The sequence below is a fragment of the Lepeophtheirus salmonis genome, chromosome 1, assembly GCF_016086655.4.
Source record: "Lepeophtheirus salmonis chromosome 1, UVic_Lsal_1.4, whole genome shotgun sequence".
In the NCBI taxonomy this organism is placed as follows: Eukaryota; Metazoa; Arthropoda; class Copepoda; order Siphonostomatoida; family Caligidae; genus Lepeophtheirus; species Lepeophtheirus salmonis.
The window spans coordinates 49426582-49443649 of record NC_052131.2 but is presented as its reverse complement, the minus strand read 5'-3'; the positions used below and the strand labels follow the sequence as shown (position 1 = coordinate 49443649).

Genomic DNA, 17068 nt, shown 5'->3' with positions numbered 1-17068 from the left:
ATACAGACTCTCAGCAATTGGATAGACTCATAGCAGAAGTTGAGAGCATTACCTGGAGTCCTCTCCAATATAACTTCTCCATTGAAAAGAGTGTCATCGAAGCCAATTAAGCTCTTCCCATTCTTTCTCATTATCATGACTTTTTCATAACTGTTCCAAATTAATTATATTGTCATTATTTTCAAATTATGTGACACATTATTTTTTATTAATATTATACTATGATCCCTATTCTATTCCAATTAATTATTTTGCAGAAATTAATATTTGTTATAATTAGTCAATTGATATTATATCAAATAAATTAGAATAATATATTATAGTGACAAATCTTATGTTTGTTTTTTTAATTGCATAATTATTTTATAGAAATATGTCCTCCAATGAACACATTGTTATAGTCGGAGGGGGCATCATAGGCTGTGCCACCGCATACTATTTATCACAAATGGGTCGGACAAACATTACACTTATAGAACGACACGAAATTGCAGGCAGCTCCTCAGGTTAATAATAACTTATCCAAGTTCCTTAATTATCTCCTCAATAATTGATCATAACTTTTATATATTAATATTGCATTTGCAGGTAAAGCTGGAGGCTTTTTAGGCCGAAATTGGTCTGATCACCGCCTCTCTGGGCCACTCTCTCGAAAAAGTTTTGAACTTCACAAAAATTTGGCTCATACTCTGCCACATGAAGTGGACTATAGGACACTTCAAACCTACGCAGTACGCTACTCATCAGACACAAAATCTAGAAAACAATCATCTAAAATCCCTTGGATTAAAAAAGGGTATGACAGTATTAAATTACTTGGATCTGAGAGTAGCACTGCACAGGTTCATCCCCGAAAATTAACTAAAGCTCTTATAGATGTTGCAATGAGAAGTGGGAATGTTAGTTTACTTTTAAAAACTGTTTCTGGGATTCAGTTGGATGGAGTTACGGTCAAAGGAGTGATCTGTGGTATAAGATTATTTTTTTCCTCTTTTGAAATAAACTAAAATTGATTTTTGTGTCATATACAGGAGAAGAAATTATTTCTGCAGATAAGGTTGTTTTTTCAATGGGACCTTGGTCCAACAAGCTTGGTATTTGGCTAAAGGAAGCTAAGTATTTAAGTGGGCTAGGTGGAGGACATCGATGTCACAGCATCGTTTTGGATACTAAAGACTGTAATATTAGCAACATAGCTATTTTTGGCGAATTGGAAACTAAAGAATATGAATTTTATCCTAGACCTGATGAAACCATTTACGTATGTGGTGAAGGTATTAGAATATTAACAAATAATTAATTATTTGAATTAAATAATTGATTGCTTCTAGATGATAATGAACCTATTCCTGACGATCCTAAAAATGTATCAATTGACATGCAAAAGATCGACACATTAAAAAAAATCACCCAAGAAATGATTACTTCACTATCAGAAAGTGAGCCACAATCGGCTCAAGCTTGCTATATTCCCTCATCCCCTGATTCAGAGCCGATAATAGGCCCCTTAGAAGAGTACAACGGAATATATGTTGCCATGGGGTTTACAGTATGGGGCATATTAAATGGACCCGGAGCGGGTCTCTCTTTGGCTGAAATGATTACGGAAAAAGAATTAACGATTCCCGAAGTCCAAAAACTGAGCTTTCAGAGGTTTAAGAATATGGTTTAATAATAGAGTTATGATTATTAAAATTGTATGCAGTTAATTTATTGCATTTTATGTGTTTATCGATATACTTAAAGACCAGTTAAACTGAAATAATATAATTTATGATATATTATGTTTTTTTCAAAAGCGTTATAATATTAAAAGAAAGATGCTTAAAATTAATTATCCATATACTTGAATTTGAAAGGATTGATTTAAACATGTAGTTTTTATTAATTTAGTGAACTATAAATTAAATAAAAATCCTTAATTAATTACTTTTACAAAATAATGGAGACGCCTATAAACACTCTAATAAAATACACACGCAATCTCTCCGTGTTATTGAGTGGAAAATAAACAGGAGCTGTTGGATCGATTGATCATGGACAACAATGCACTTGTAAAAAAAAAAATATCGACGTTTATGTCAGTGGTTGAGATGAAGTTATTAATGAAATAATTTGTACAATGATGGAGGAAGAAAGCTCCTTGATTGAGTTCAAGAATCAATTGTCACAAGTTGAATCTTCCCTTTTAGAAAACCCTTCAAACTCTGACCTTTTGGACTTAAAAAAAGACTTGTCTCAATTAATAGAATTAACGGAGTCAACCCTTGTCGAAGCAAAGAAGAAAGAACTTTTGTTAGCACTAGAAGAAAAGGAATCCTCTTGGGAAGGAAAAAAATGTCAAGCTCCATTTCGACTAAATGGAAATGACATATCCTATCATAATGCAGTTGTCTTTGCTCAAGACAACTCCTCTGTCACCGTTGTTTTTTCTAGTCCTTTGGTGAACGCCATGAAGCCATGTACACATTACATGAATGGACAATGTAGGTTTGAAAATCGTTGTAAGTTCTCACACGGTGCAAAGGTTCAAATATCAGAGTTAAAAGACTTCAAAGAACCTGATTTTAGCCTTTTATCTAATCATTCTACTGTGTCCGTGCTTGCCAAATCACCAGATACTCAACTTTGGGAACATGCTAAAACTCTATCCCTCTCTTCAACGGAAGATGTTCTTCTAGAATTTCAAAAGGGAAGCAACAAAATCCAAACGATCCCTCTTGAATTTGTATTTCCACTCGATGTTCAAATGGAGGATGAAGAAGAACAATCTGGGTTTGTTCCAATAGATATTCTTGATCGAATTCAAGGCTCCGCTTCTGCACTTGGAGAATGGGAAAAATACACTAAAGGGATTGGCTCTAAACTTATGACTAAAATGGGCTATATCTTTGGAACTGGTTTGGGTAAAGAGGCTCAAGGTATTGTCGAGCCTGTTACATGTACCCTTTATCCACAAGGGAAGTCTTTGGACTTTTGTATGAATCAAAAAAATAGAAAAATAGCGGCTGAATCTACGCCCAAATCGACAAAAAAGAAGGGGGATCTCAAGAACCTTCAGCCGAGAAACCAACTTTTTTCAGCCTCTTAAATTCCAGCCTCGAGTCCTCCTCCTCAATGAAATCTTCCCAATCCAAAGCTTCCCAAAAGTCTAAAAGTGAGTCTGACCTAAAAATAGAAAACTTTCAACTCGCTGAAGAAATTACTAAATATCAATGTGAAATAAAAAAAATGGAAGGCTCTCATTTAAAATATGTCAAGACGGATCCAAATACGGCTAAAAGCATTCAATCAAAATTAAATGAGAAAAAAAATCAATTACAGAGATTAATGTCCAAACAGAAGGACGTTCAAAGAGAGCAGTGTAACCGAAGCGATCGTAAAAAAATATCTATATTTTAAAGAAAAGTACATATTAAAAAATTACTCTTCGTGGGATTTCACATGCTTTTATGGTTTTTTTATTTATTTAATAATAATTATTTTAACTTATTAAAATAATATAAACTTAAATGTGTGATATATAACATGTTATTTAAATGAGCACAAGTTTTGTTTTGTTTTTTTCAATGAGAAGGACGTTTTACTACATCTAATTATAGTGATTTACATATTTGGTGAACAATCAAGCTCCAATACGATTTAAAAAGTGTTTTAATTTGTTCGAAATATATTTTTTTTTCTTGAGACAATGGAATTCATCATACTCTTAAATTCTACTGTCATCACAATGATTTGAGTGGATTTGATTATTCCCATCAAACAATAAAATAAAATGGTAAACAGCATCAGTCATTAAAATGGAAAATGAGTTGTCTTCTTGCAAAGCCTCTCACCCAACTTTTCGCTCTGACTTTTCCTCTTATGATATTCGTTCCGTAACGGTAAATACTCCTTTAGGAATGCATCAATATTCTGGAATTCACCGTCTAAAAATTGTTCAGCAATGCGATCGCTCTCATCTTCTCTTAGATGACTAGCTTTGCGAAACTTATCACATACTTCGGGAAGGCCACCTATTTCTTTCTTAAGAGCGACAAAACGCTCCGTCTCAGATATCAATTTAGATTTGAAGGACTCTAGATCCCCTTTTTTCGCTCTGAGCTCAGAAGTCTCACTTTCCAAAGTCTTGGCAGCGGTTGAGTTATTTGTTTCTAAATGTTTTAATTCAGTTCGTAAGGAACTTAGTTCTTCATCATGACGTTCAATAAACCCCCGCCGAGTGTCACATTCCGTGTTATAAAAATATTTAAGACTAGTTGGATCGGAATCAAGTTCTTTTAACTTGTCAATAGAGAGATGAGCGAGTTCAGGAAAGTAGACTGATGATGAAGAATCTTCCTGAAGGGGAGGAGGAAACGGCCTGGTTGTATAAAAGGAATTTTTTGTTGCGGTTGTATTAGGAGGTGAGCGGATACTACTAGGAAGTGGCGGTGCTGGAGTAGTGGAGGAGTTCGTGTAGTTGTTCTGACCATTTTCGTTTGGAGTCGAAGAAACTATAGGAAAAAATAAATTATATAGTTATATAAGAGGGGTATTATTATAAAAGGTCAAAGTTCACCTATGGTGAGAGGAGTGAGTTGAAATTGTCTTTTGATGGCTTGGACTAAACGACCCAAATCCGTATGTTGCCCATTATATGCAAGAAGCCCTGGCGCGCGTACGACTCTTCCAAAGGTGTCAGTCCATGGATGATGAGTAGGGGCTGGACTAAGATAAATTTCTGGAGGTTCTCTTGGGAAATAAGGGCCTAGTGTGAGGAAAAGAGCAAGGGGCTCGCCTTCTTCTTCTCGATTGAAGTCCACGCGGTAATGCAGATTCGGAGTTAGTTCGTTGACATTTTCATTAAAGATATGGAGAGTCTTGATTTGTCGGAGACGTTCCTCTAAAGAATAATCCGATGGAATGGAAGTAGGGTAGGAAGTGGGTACTAACAAGGCACGGTAGTCCATTCCTAGTATTTTCCAGAAACAAAACCCTCCCTAAATAATTAAGTAAGACAATAATGATTCACTGATCCTAGCCTATGCCAGGCAATTATTCATATCCTTAAAGAACAGAAAATCCATCAAACAACTCTCACAACTCCAAATGAGTTGAATTTTGCCCTCTTATCACTCCGAAACACGAGGATTCATCTCCAAATCCACTCACCCTTTATAAAGTTAGGAACTATTTAATTACTAATTTACTCCGAGTTAATTATTTGTAGTAGAGTGGAAGACGATTAGAATAATAGATTAGTTAGTAGCAGAGAGAATTCCAATTTAATAGACTAAAATATTGACTCATTTGTTCTTTACATTTTAACATCTATACATCTCAAATATATGGACTTGTAAACTCTTCGGTACGCAACCTCCGTTGACTTTCATTCGACAAGTAGCTGCTTCTTGCTTTGTTCCATCTTTTATAGGTAATAAATTATTTGTAGCTCTCATTATCTACTCACGTAAATGCACTTGTATTGTAAATTATATTCCCTAGTAAATTGTTGCCATCATTATGATAAGATATTAGTATCCATTAATTCCGAACGGGTTATATAAACATGAAGGGAACAACGATTATTGTGTCAAGCATTATATCCCTTTTTTTTTTAAATACTAATAAAAAAATGCAATAAATATGTTATTAATAAGTAATATTTATTTGTACTCATGACTGAATATTAATTCAATGTATTCTACTATTGACAAATGAATAGAAGTTGTTGAATAATTTGATCAGATAGTTTTTTTTTGTTTTTTTTTTGGGATGAGCCACTCCTTATTATAATAAAGGAAGAGATTGAATAAGTTGCGTGGTTTTTTTTAGCTGGGATCAAATGTTTTAGGTAGAAGATAATATATTATTAGGGATGTTGATGTATTTATTCAAGCGAGCTGACAACTGTTCACAAGTGTAGTGGCTATTTAACAAAATTGTTATTGCAACTCGCTCGCTCATTAATTCTCTTTCTTTCTTTTTCTCTGAATAAAAGCTACGACTCACGCGACATCTGACGTCCAACTAAACTGTTAACTCAATATTCTTCCATTCCAGACTCAAATAAATACCCGCGACTTAAATGCCTATTGGATATCAAATCAATGATTAATGAATGGATAGTTATCATGGATTGGATCTATTTATATGTTAAAATGTCGTAACTTCTCTCCACTGCAATGAATGTAGGGAATTCTGATGGTGATAAAGGCATGTCGAGGAAAAGACGGAAATATGTGAGCCTCCGAGCTCGTCTCCTTGCTCCAAGTCACATTTTCTATATCAAAGGAAGCTCCAAAATGTTTTTCCTTGAGGTGAAAGTGACTGAAGTCCTCAAAACGGATTGGAAGGAAAAGTTACTTGGTTCACGCGTCATAATCATATTTCCAGTGGAGCCTTCCCTTCCCAAGGATCTGCGTTTCATGCAAAATGATCCCCATTTGGGCTTGACATATGAAATTACCCACCTTGTCAAAGCCTCTCTTTCCTTGACTTCATTTCAAGACATTTTCTCCGTTTTCAAAATTACTCCGGACACAAAGTGTGAAATTATTTCTTTCCCTGATGCTGGATCCAGCATGAATGAGTCCACCATTACCACGACTTTGAATCACAATGTTGCTTTTTCTTACAAAGGGATCGTGACAGACGACTCTTTTGCATCCTCTGGAGTTTACATTCTCGATAAAATAGTCAAACTTGTGGCCACAAATCTCTGTGTTGTGACCAATGTACGGTTGTTCAAAAAAGGAATGACCCTGGAAATTTTTAATAGTCACTATCATGGACCTGAGTCAGTCATATTTCTGTGTGCAAGATCATTTGTCAAGTCACATCACTACAGTAATGAGACATCCGTTCACAGTAAAACTTCTGTGGATGTCTATAAGGAAGATCCCATTGTGGACTTGGCTTTGGATTTTAATTTGGGTCTTAATAACATTTTACAACTCTTGGAGTTTAAGAATGCCCTGGGGGTTTCTCTCTTAAAAACTCCTATAAATGGAACTGTTTTCCGTAATATCATCAAGTCATGTCTACAAATTTCTGAGTTTCATACGGAATATCGTTCCTTAGTGAAGGAGTATTTCAGTACAGACGAAGAACACAAGTCTTGTTGTGTGATTGACGTGGATCTATTTCAAAATAATCTTATTAAACCATTCAAGTCCATTAAAGCTTTTAAAGAAAGTTTTTTAAGCCAATTTCCAACGAAGAAAACTGTTGAAACAGAATCAAATAAATGGATCCGATGGGGCTCTGATGTTATTGAGGTGAACCCAAAGATTAAAGGACCTCTCGTAGGTAAATTAATTATGGATAAAAATACGGGGAGGTATATTTTGAAGGATAATACGGAGTCTATACCCTTGATACTCATGGAAGATGAAGAACCTCATCACATTGGATACCTTGATTTGGTGATCAACTCTCTCGTCATTTTATGCGAATTTAATTATTATCTTGTTTTTGAAAAATCCACAAACTGGAATAAAATGTATATTTTGTTGAGGGAGAATGATTTGAAAAAGTCCATTTTTTCTGCGGAAAGTCATGCAATAGACACAAATCCTGAATTAATGGATAATGAATGGATAGTAATTCGGTGCAGTCCTCCGACACGAAACATTTCCTCTTCTATTTCTACTCCTCTTGAATTTATTGTCGAGGGTAAGTCCAAGTATTCTGAAAAAACTGAATATCTTACAATACCCTGTAAGGACTACATTTATCTACGCCCTGGTACAAAAATATATCACTTTAAAGATTTTATTGATACGAAAAAAGAATATTATCGTCTTTATTTCATTAAAGCAAACAGATCTATACTTTGCGATCCTCAAATAGACATCAAGTTATTTAAAAACTGCCTTGCATCTCACAAAATAACTGAAATTATGGCAAATGCTCCGATATCTGGAGTTAATTTTAAATGTATCGTCGTGAATAGGTGGCTCTATAAATCTGCGGACAAATCTAAGGGAAGTTCTTACAAAGATCAATGCTTGACTACCTTAGAACCAACAGAATTTGGATTTGTAAATTGTCATAGTCTTCAATTAGTTGTTGCTGAAGATAACACTAATGAGCCGCTTTATAACATTTCATTTAAAAACAGAGAAAACGTTCCCTATCCCCTTGGAATAGTTCCTGGGATGCGAGTTGTTGTCACATCTTTGGAGGCGGATTTGTCTTTAGGTAATAAGTCCAGTGTATTTTTTGTAGCTACTCCAATGACGAGCATCATTCTTCTGGATTTTTCGGAATTAAAAGACTCGATAGTAAGCGTTGCAGATTTAAAAAAATATAAAAACGGACCAAACAGGGTCATCAACGCATTTGTGGACAAATTTAAAAAACTAACAATGACTGCCTACTGTTTATCATGTAATACAGCCTTATCTCCCGGAGGACGCTGCCCCTATGTTGGATGTCATGCCACAACCCCTTCTAATTATGTAAAAGTGTATTCAATATTTGAATTGTCTGATGAAAGTGGGGAAATCGTGGCTGTGGTTTCAAATACTCGAGAGACCCTTCAAATCCTACTTTCTTTGGGTGATAAAGAGTGGGATGCACTTATGAAAGTTGTTATACAGATCGGATACTTTACTTACACTTATAAAGGCTTTCGTCAATTACCCTATACCAAATTCCATGAAGACGCTTTGAGTGAGGACTGTGGCAAGGAGATGGAATCTTATATCAACTATTTTTATGTATTAACTGAATTTCATCGTTTAAGGTATAGGATTCGTTGTCGCCCTTTCAAACATAATAATTTTAGGGACTTGTATTATTGCTTGAATGTCTCAAATGTCAATTATGATGTAATGGATTGTCAGCTACTCCAAGAATTATGATTCTAGATAGGTTTTATTTTTTTAAACAAACTTCCAATAAGAGAAAATATTTTTTCGAAATAATATATGTACAATTTGAATTTATATTTATTAATAAATTATCTCAAAGTGTCATGAGAATGGAACAGTTTTCAGAGTATAATATACTAAGTTATTATTGATTATAATATAACCCAGAAAAAAATCCTTTACGAGATGTAACAGGAGTGATTTGCTCCTCTATTGTCTTTGTATTCATAAAATATTTCTTTGAAGAAATTGAAGAGGGGCCTTTGACACATAATATTTTGTTTGTTACTTTTAAGTATTTAATTCTATCAAGAACCTTAGATCATTATGTAAAAATAGTTAATAGTATCATTAGTATACATGTGCGCCCCGTGAGATAATCAGAATTCATTCAAAGGTGATGTTAAATACTAGTTCCTGCCTATTTATATATAGACATTTTCTGAAGTAAGTAATTAATAGCTAACTGAAGATATAATATATATATTAATACTGGAAAAGTAATCTTAAACAAAAATTTAAAAAATTAAATTCCTATTTAATTTTCATCAATGACATGTATATATTCAAACTTTTTGGATGGGTTGAGATGTTCAGGGTTTTTAGCCAAAGTCTTGAGTTGTGATTCCCAATTTTTTCATCACTGCGGAGACCTATATCATTTTTTAATAAACTGCGATATATATAATATGATCAACCAAACATTGCAGGATTTATATAATCTCGTGGGGAGCCCCTGGCAATGCGCTGAGGAGCCCCTCTTTGGAACCACTGTACTAGAGCCTTGAATTGATTTATGAAACTGTATTTGTCCCCGATGGGCCTTTTTATATATCTAATTTATTATTATGCACTTTACCGTCTATATGTGCAATTTGCGAGTCCCCTAAAGGATGTGTCCGAATAATTTATCAATAGAAATCAAAGATTATAATTAATTGAAGACTATAAATCCTTAAGAAAAATAATTCTTCCTTGCTTTTGAGTTGAGCCTCATATTTCCCAAGGAAGGTCATTGTAGCTTCAACGATTTTTCTCTTTTATTTTCAGTTTTTCACAATTTTGTTGACATGTAATTAATTTAATTTAATTAAAAACTCTGAAAATGCATTTAATTGTTTTGTAATTAAATACGTATCTTGAGATATTCAAAATTAAGTAAGGACATTATGAAGATTTAATTCATTTTTTGCACGAGTCTTTTTAATATTGATTTGTATGGTCCTATATATCCATTTAGTATATTTAACCTCTTCATTATTAGAATGTATTCATCAATTTGGACATCAAAATGCTTTTATATTATGTGCCTTATTTGTATGTTGAATGGAGCTCCTATGGATAACTTAAAAGAGAAAATACATTCATTCGATGATGAGACATTATGTACTCTTTATATACAAATGAACGATCTTCAAGGGTTGCCAAATGCGTCTCTAGTTAAAGACGTTCTGATGGATAGAAAGATCCACTGTCCCTTAAATTCAGCTCAAGAAGTGAAAGAAATATCATTCTATTCAAATAAACCTGATACTTTTGATAAATTCCCCACTGGAGATGCCATTCGTTTCAAGGATGAGAAAGAATCCAATTCAATTGAGGATAATGAGAATTTACTTTGTGAAGATTGTCATGTTGAATACGATTCTGATGCAGATTTTATCAAGTCAACAACCTCTTCGGATTACTTATCTTGGTTGAATATATTGAAATACTCTTCAATATGTTTAGGAATTGCTTTTATTTTGGGTATAGTATTACATATTATCGTGTCATGGAAAAGATGCAAATAGTTGCGCATAAAATACCAATACATAACCGTATATAATATGTTTCAATTTATAATTAATTAATTACTGTTGTTTTTTTTTAAATAAATCAATTTCTTGTCTACCAAATAATATACTAAGAGATACTTATTTGTTTGAATGAGAATAAAGGTTATTTAGTTTTGATTAATCTAAAAGGGCATAACTTCTTATTGAGTAGAATAAGCTTTGTCTGTAATTATAAATGTGTATGATTTTTTCTGAAATGAAGCAAATTATTGACTGTCTAATTGAGACCTAATATAAAGTTAAATTTTAAAGTATTTGGATTTTAATACGATCAGACGTGCGCATTCAAATAATAAAAAAACGAGAGCGGAAGATAGAAAGAGAGCGTACGCTTATGAATGACTGCTCCAGACTTCATATTTTTTTTATTGATCCTCCTACCAGACAATATTTATCCATTTTAACCAATTTAATCGGATACTTCTCGTCATGTCTGATGTGGATTCTATTGTGAAGAAGTGGAGCGACTTATATAGTGAGGAAGTCTTAGAATTTGCTCGTCCAGCGGAAGTGTCTAACGAGGAAGTTTTCGCGGAAGTATATCACTCCCTCATTCACTCTCCAGCCATAAGTAATACACTTGTTCAACTTGAACACCTTCATGCACGAACGTTAGAAGACAAAATCGATAAGAATGTCCAAATCCTTTCTAAATCTAATGTGAATGATGCTCAGAATCGAGAATATCTTGAGTCTCGCCTGGCTTCGGATTTGAGCAATATTAGGGACACTCAGTATAGGGAGTTCAGGGAATGGGTCATGCGAGTCCATGAGGAGTTTCAAAGAGGAGATGAATCCAATGGAAACTCAGAATTAGCTCGATCTCAATCCTCTTTCAGTATCGAGGCTAGTCCTTCAGCTCCTCGGCTCCAAGAGAGTTTCACTATTACTCTGGGTATTAGAATGGCTTCTCTACGATCTTACTTATTAATTATAATTTTGTTTCAGGGGCACAAATGAAGCAAATGCATAATCTACGTCTGGTAGCAGCAGATGTTCTTGATCTCTGTCGCTACCCAGCCATTCCTAAAGACGATTCCTCCTCTTCGCTGCCACAAAGACTTCAAACCTCCATGTCTCTCTATTCTAACAATATATGCGGTGTGGTTTTACTTGACAATAAAGACCTTGATGCATTGCTCAATAGGTCCAATGAGTACCACTTCGCCAACTATGAACAACAATTGGAGAGCATCATGTCCAGTGATGTAAAGGGGAAAAGTCTAGCTTGGCGTAAAGAAAGAATCATGCGGAAAAAAATGAGTGAGTTTCCAGATCCTGAGATAGAATTAGATGATCCATGCTTGGAATTAAAGAGTGGAGATTTTTACGTGACTCGACACTCGAATCTCTGTGAAGTTCATGTCTTGTTTCATATGATAACAGATGAAAGTATTTTGTCTGGAAGTATTAATTCCCGTCATCCAGCCGTGATGGGGCTACGAAATGTCCTTAAAACAGCGTCTTTATCAGATGTGACGACTGTGACAATCCCTCTTCTCTTGGCATCAGAAATGCATGAGATAATGACTGTAGCATGGTGCATGAAAAGAGCTGAATTAGTGTTCAAATGCGTGAAGGGCTTTATGATGGAAGTGGCATCATGGGGTGGCTCTGATATTAAGACACTACAATTCCTTGTGCCCAAGGACATTGATGAAGATGTGTTCAATAGACTTACTTCTATGCTTGCTGGAATTTTTCGAACATCTAATCCCATTAGAGGAATGTGAATTAAAAGTTTTCGAAAGCTTACAAAATTTATGAACTTACATTAATATATATTATACGAAATTCCATTTATGATAATATCACCCATAATAAGTCTTTATTGAAAAATATAAATTGTCCTTAATACAATCTTAATAATAATAAATAATTAATATACATATTGCATCAAAATATTCTTTCAAAAGGCATTGATGTATTCTCATTAAAAAGTTATGTAGGAAGTTTTTTTTTTGTTTTTTTTTCATAATTTTGTTTCTATGCAAATTTTTAATTTATAGATATATTGTGCCAATAGTATGGTTCTGAACTTTGTTTTGTTTTTCAAAATGTTGTGAGGACATAGTCTAAAAATGTTCATTTTGTTCAAAAATAGTGTAAAATTTGAGCGGTATTGATCAATGTTTAGAAGTTTTGCATCCCCCTCGAAATTTTATAAATCTCACAAATTCACAATAGTATTATTACCCAAAAAAGTCAATATTAGCCATAATTGGTTTTTCGAGAAAAAAAATCTAGTCTTTTTACAAATCCATAGCTATTCACAAAAAATTTAATTTTGTGGAAATAAATTTGTAAACATAAAATTTTTAGAACAAAAATTCCCAAATCCACAGCTATTCACACATAATTCCTTGATTTTTGGGGAGGGGCGCTACAGTCACTCCAAGGACGCTCTTGGTACTACAAAATATTTCACACAAATTATAATTATTTAATCATTTTTATTAGATAAGTAAAATATAACAACCCTATTTAATATATATTGAACATCTAACTGACATTTAATTATTACATAAAACTTTATGTCATCTAACTGTAAATTCTTAATTTTAATTGTTTATCTCATTTTTTTAATTGGGGTTTCCTCCACTAATAATTAAATCAATATATTGAACATCTAAAGGAATTGTAATATTTACTCAATCCTCATATTCTGTTTCTTTAAACCAACAAGGATTCAAAATTATTGACTTGAAATTTATTTTTTTTGAAATTAAAATTAAAACAATAAATGAAAAGTGCCCGCATCTATGACTTAGTCCCCACTTAGGGTAAAAACAACCCTGATCCTGATTTATAAATCATACTTTATTAAAAGTAACACCTTTAAATTCATCATTTATAATGTTGTGTGTCATGTTTTGATTGTACTTACTTATAATAAGGATGAATTATCATAAAGTTGCATGATATAATTCAGGGGCGTCCGCAGGATTATATTTTTTGGGGGGCTTGGCTTTTGGATTTTTTTTTAAAATTTAATATTAGAATTTGTATTCAAATAAATTTAATATTTGAAATCTTATTTGAAAGGCTTTCGAGAAAAAATTTAGAATACTTTTTTTTTTTTTTTTTTTCAAAATTCAATTTTTTGGAAAAAAAATTGTAATATTCAATATTTTGGAAAAAAATTAAAAAGTCCACAGCTATTTATAAAATTTTTAATTTTTTAGAAAAAAAGTTTGAAAAATTCACAGAAAATTTTTTTTTTTTTTTTAATTTGAAAAATTAAATATTATCGAATTTTTTTTGAATAATTAAATTTTTGATTATATGGGGGGGGGAGGCTACAGCCTTCTACCCCCCTACGTACGCCCCTGTAATTATGTAATAGAATAACATTAACAGTTTGAACCAAGGTATTGGATAATATTATCCAGCACCTTAGCTTGAACACAACAAATTTCTTGACTACGAGACTATTTTAATGTTGCAGAAACTAATAGATATTTTTGCCTAAAGAGTAAATTTACAATATTGTATCAAAAAGTATTTATGATAACTAATGATTCATAAGGTATAAAAAAGTAATTAGTACTACTAATTAAAGTATTCAGTTAAAATAACTGCATGAAATTAAAAGGTTGGCCGTGGAGATGAAAGCCTTGAATGACGTCATGTTGCATGCTGCCTGCGTCTACGTGCAAGCTAGTTAGAGGGTGGGTTGCGTTTATAATTTAGTTTGACTCAAGCTGGAGAAACCTTCTTTCAGTTTGTACTGAGCTTCTCCGTTACTTTTTACTTAATCTTAATCTGTCTGGATTTATTATTAGCTTCTGATCGAATAGGTGAAAGGAGTTAAAGGCCCGCAGTTCCTGAATTTTGAGCAAGTTTTGCAATGCACATCATGGCCGTAACTGTTTCGGACATTTGCGAGAACACGAAGCTAGCTCGAGAAATGAGCTTGATGGGCAATTACGAGACAGCAAGTGTCTACTACCAAGGATGCATCCAGCAAATACACCGCCTCTTGGCAACCATTGAGGATCCTCTTCGAAAGAGGAAGTGGCAAACGATTCAAGGTCAAATTGCGCAAGAGTACGACGTCATCAAGAATATTACTCAAACACTTGCCCTATTCAAGTCTGGAGAGTCGAATCTAGACAATCCTCGATCTGGACGATCTGCATTTCAGGCTTTTGATGAAGAGCCAACCCGTGACCCCGATGTATGGCCTCCTGCTAGCACTACTCCTAGAGCACCTCAACCCATGGACCATCACCATCATCATAAACCTGTTCGTGGTCCTGGGTCGGTCAAACGCTCAGATACAAGAAACACACGGGCCAAAACTACGACTGCAGCTCGGAAGACAAGAAAGGGTAGTGCTGGAACAGCTTCGCATAAAAAGGATGACCCGAGCACTCAGTCCAAGAGACGAAATGTTCCTCCTGGATCTGCCAAGTCGCAGAAAGATAATAATAATGAAGAAGAGAGCGAGGCTGCTCCAGATGAAAAGAAATTTGATGTGTCGGGAATAGATCATGATCTTGTAGAAATACTGGAAAGAGACATTGTCCAGAAAGATCCGAATACACATTGGGATGATATTGCGGATCTACAGGAAGCCAAAAGACTCTTGGAAGAGGCTGTGGTGTTACCCATGTGGATGCCTGATTTCTTTAAAGGAATAAGAAGACCCTGGAGAGGTGTTCTTATGGTAGGACCTCCTGGTACTGGGAAAACAATGCTTGCTAAGGCTGTTGCCACCGAGTGTGGCACTACCTTTTTTAACGTATCCTCCTCAACATTAACGTCCAAATATCGGGGAGAATCTGAAAAGTTAGTCCGAATTCTCTTTGAAATGGTAAAAAAATTTACTCCTTCCAAAAACAAAAAGAAAGGATACTTTTCAAACTCATCCATTTATATTTTTTAGGCTCGATTCTATGCCCCGAGTACAATTTTTATTGATGAAATTGATTCTTTGTGTTCTCGAAGGGGTTCAGAGTCTGAACATGAAGCTTCTAGGAGAGTAAAATCCGAATTACTAGTCCAAATGGATGGCATGTCAAGTATCACTGATGAGCCTGGAAAAGTTGTAATGGTCTTAGCTGCAACTAATTTCCCATGGGATATTGACGAAGCTCTCAGAAGGAGATTGGAAAAGAGAATTTATATTCCATTGCCAACAGAGGAAGGAAGAGAAGTCTTGGTAATAATTAATTTGTCTCATATTATGTACTGTTAATTGATATTAATATTATCCGTTTCCCTTTAATAGTTGAAAATTAACCTCAAGGAAGTCAAATTGTCAGATGATGTTATACTAAAGAACATTGCGAAGTAGGTTTTATCTTTCATCTCTTCAATTTGTCAATAAAAAATTAACATTTTATTTTATTCGTTATTAGAAAACTTGGAGGATACTCTGGAGCTGACATAACCAATGTATGTCGTGATGCTAGCATGATGTCCATGCGAAGAAAAATTGCGGGTCTTCGTCCTTCTGAAATTCGAAATTTAGATAAGGAGGAATTGGATCTTCCGGTTACAATGCAGGATTTCCACGATGCCATTACAAAATGTAACAAATCCGTTTCTCAAGAAGACTTGGATAAATACGAAAAATGGATGGAAGAGTTTGGATCTTCATAAGCAAGATATCTCCTCAGTCATTCTACTCTCCGAACTCCTATCAATTGATACTACACAATACTTATACACTCACATAATAGTTTCTAATAACCTTTTGTTATTTGAGGTATACAAATAATCCTTTTTCTTAAAATATATTTTGCACATTTTTTTTCTGTTTTATATCTCGGCTATAATTTACAAATATCGAAATTGATCACAATATAAATCTCACTTAACTCATTGTATTAAAAAAATATAATTTGATGTATTTTCAACACAAAATCTTCTTACTTCTGCAATATGATGTACGTCAATTGATGTTATATTTCCGTCAATTATAATGTTGGTTATATTATTTTAGAGCTCCCATTTGATTTATGAGACTTCATTTGGCTACTATATTATAGTAGTTCGAATAGAATTATTTAATAAGTAGTAGTATTCAGCGCAATTTGTGGGATCTCAGATAATATAAAAGTTAACTAATAGATAATAGATACTATTTTTTTAATAATTGTAATCTGGAACATTTAAGTAGAATTAATTAGTAAGTTAAAAAATATAACATATTAAGTAGTTCAAACTCATTTTTGAGAAAAATATCATCATAAATAGCTTGCTTATGTGTTGACCGTGTACATAATTACATAAAGGTATCAAGTAGGGTTATGTGGTTTTTTGATGAAATATAGTAAATACATTTCTTAAAAGGATTTTTAGGTGACGCGTCATGCACTGTGCTCCTGATGGATAGTATCAAACAATCACAATGGAAGG

General features: G+C 33.7%; 5 protein-coding genes across 5 annotated transcripts; 4 read left to right on the top strand and 1 right to left on the bottom strand.

Annotated features, from left to right (window-relative positions):
- The first annotated feature begins 334 nt into the window (after positions 1-334).
- On the top strand, positions 335-1926 carry LOC121131915 (uncharacterized). Its single transcript, XM_040727310.2, has 4 exons — positions 335-506; positions 589-969; positions 1032-1274; positions 1332-1926. The coding sequence occupies exons 1-4, from the start codon at positions 374-376 to the stop codon at positions 1670-1672; spliced, it is 1098 nt and encodes a 365-aa protein (XP_040583244.1). The 5' UTR covers positions 335-373; the 3' UTR covers positions 1673-1926.
- Positions 1927-2000: 74 nt separating this feature from the next.
- Positions 2001-3543, top strand: LOC121131914 (zinc finger CCCH-type with G patch domain-containing protein). The gene is given in 2 exon segments (XM_040727309.2): positions 2001-3088; positions 3091-3543. Coding segments are annotated over 2 exon segments (1278 nt in total). The 5' UTR covers positions 2001-2122; the 3' UTR covers positions 3403-3543.
- On the bottom strand, positions 3439-5324 carry LOC121131913 (vacuolar protein sorting-associated protein 37A). Its single transcript, XM_040727308.2, has 2 exons — positions 4562-5324; positions 3439-4496 (listed from the first exon to the last, which is right to left on the bottom strand). Exons 1-2 carry the CDS (start codon positions 4950-4952, stop codon positions 3796-3798), a joined length of 1092 nt encoding a protein of 363 aa, XP_040583242.1. The 5' UTR covers positions 4953-5324; the 3' UTR covers positions 3439-3795.
- A 5520-nt stretch (positions 5325-10844) lies between these two features.
- On the top strand, positions 10845-12588 carry LOC121131909 (FERRY endosomal RAB5 effector complex subunit 3). Its single transcript, XM_040727306.2, has 2 exons — positions 10845-11594; positions 11648-12588. Exons 1-2 carry the CDS (start codon positions 11129-11131, stop codon positions 12430-12432), a joined length of 1251 nt encoding a protein of 416 aa, XP_040583240.1. The 5' UTR covers positions 10845-11128; the 3' UTR covers positions 12433-12588.
- A 1758-nt stretch (positions 12589-14346) lies between these two features.
- On the top strand, positions 14347-16573 carry Kat60 (Katanin 60). Its single transcript, XM_040727305.2, has 4 exons — positions 14347-15518; positions 15591-15866; positions 15936-15997; positions 16066-16573. Exons 1-4 carry the CDS (start codon positions 14550-14552, stop codon positions 16307-16309), a joined length of 1551 nt encoding a protein of 516 aa, XP_040583239.1. The 5' UTR covers positions 14347-14549; the 3' UTR covers positions 16310-16573.
- Positions 16574-17068: the final 495 nt, after the last annotated feature.

What these genes read in the sequence shown, in the direction of transcription:
- LOC121131915 (XM_040727310.2), top strand. Translation starts at nt 374, where the DNA reads ATGTCCTCCAATGAACACATTGTTATAGTCGGAGGGGGCATCATAGGC. An exon ending in GGTCAAAGGAGTGATCTGTG is followed by an intron (nt 970 to 1,031) that starts GTATAAGATTAT and finishes TGTCATATACAG; the next exon opens with GAGAAGAAATTATTTCTGCA. An exon ending in CATTTACGTATGTGGTGAAG is followed by an intron (nt 1,275 to 1,331) that starts GTATTAGAATAT and finishes GATTGCTTCTAG; the next exon opens with ATGATAATGAACCTATTCCT.
- LOC121131913 (XM_040727308.2), bottom strand. Translation starts at nt 4,952, where the DNA reads ATGGACTACCGTGCCTTGTTAGTACCCACTTCCTACCCTACTTCCATT. An exon ending in ACTCACTCCTCTCACCATAG is followed by an intron (nt 4,497 to 4,561) that starts GTGAACTTTGAC and finishes TTTTTCCTATAG; the next exon opens with TTTCTTCGACTCCAAACGAA.
- LOC121131909 (XM_040727306.2), top strand. Translation starts at nt 11,129, where the DNA reads ATGTCTGATGTGGATTCTATTGTGAAGAAGTGGAGCGACTTATATAGT. An exon ending in GAGTTTCACTATTACTCTGG is followed by an intron (nt 11,595 to 11,647) that starts GTATTAGAATGG and finishes ATTTTGTTTCAG; the next exon opens with GGGCACAAATGAAGCAAATG.
- Kat60 (XM_040727305.2), top strand. Translation starts at nt 14,550, where the DNA reads ATGCACATCATGGCCGTAACTGTTTCGGACATTTGCGAGAACACGAAG. An exon ending in TCCGAATTCTCTTTGAAATG is followed by an intron (nt 15,519 to 15,590) that starts GTAAAAAAATTT and finishes TATATTTTTTAG; the next exon opens with GCTCGATTCTATGCCCCGAG. An exon ending in AGGAAGGAAGAGAAGTCTTG is followed by an intron (nt 15,867 to 15,935) that starts GTAATAATTAAT and finishes TCCCTTTAATAG; the next exon opens with TTGAAAATTAACCTCAAGGA.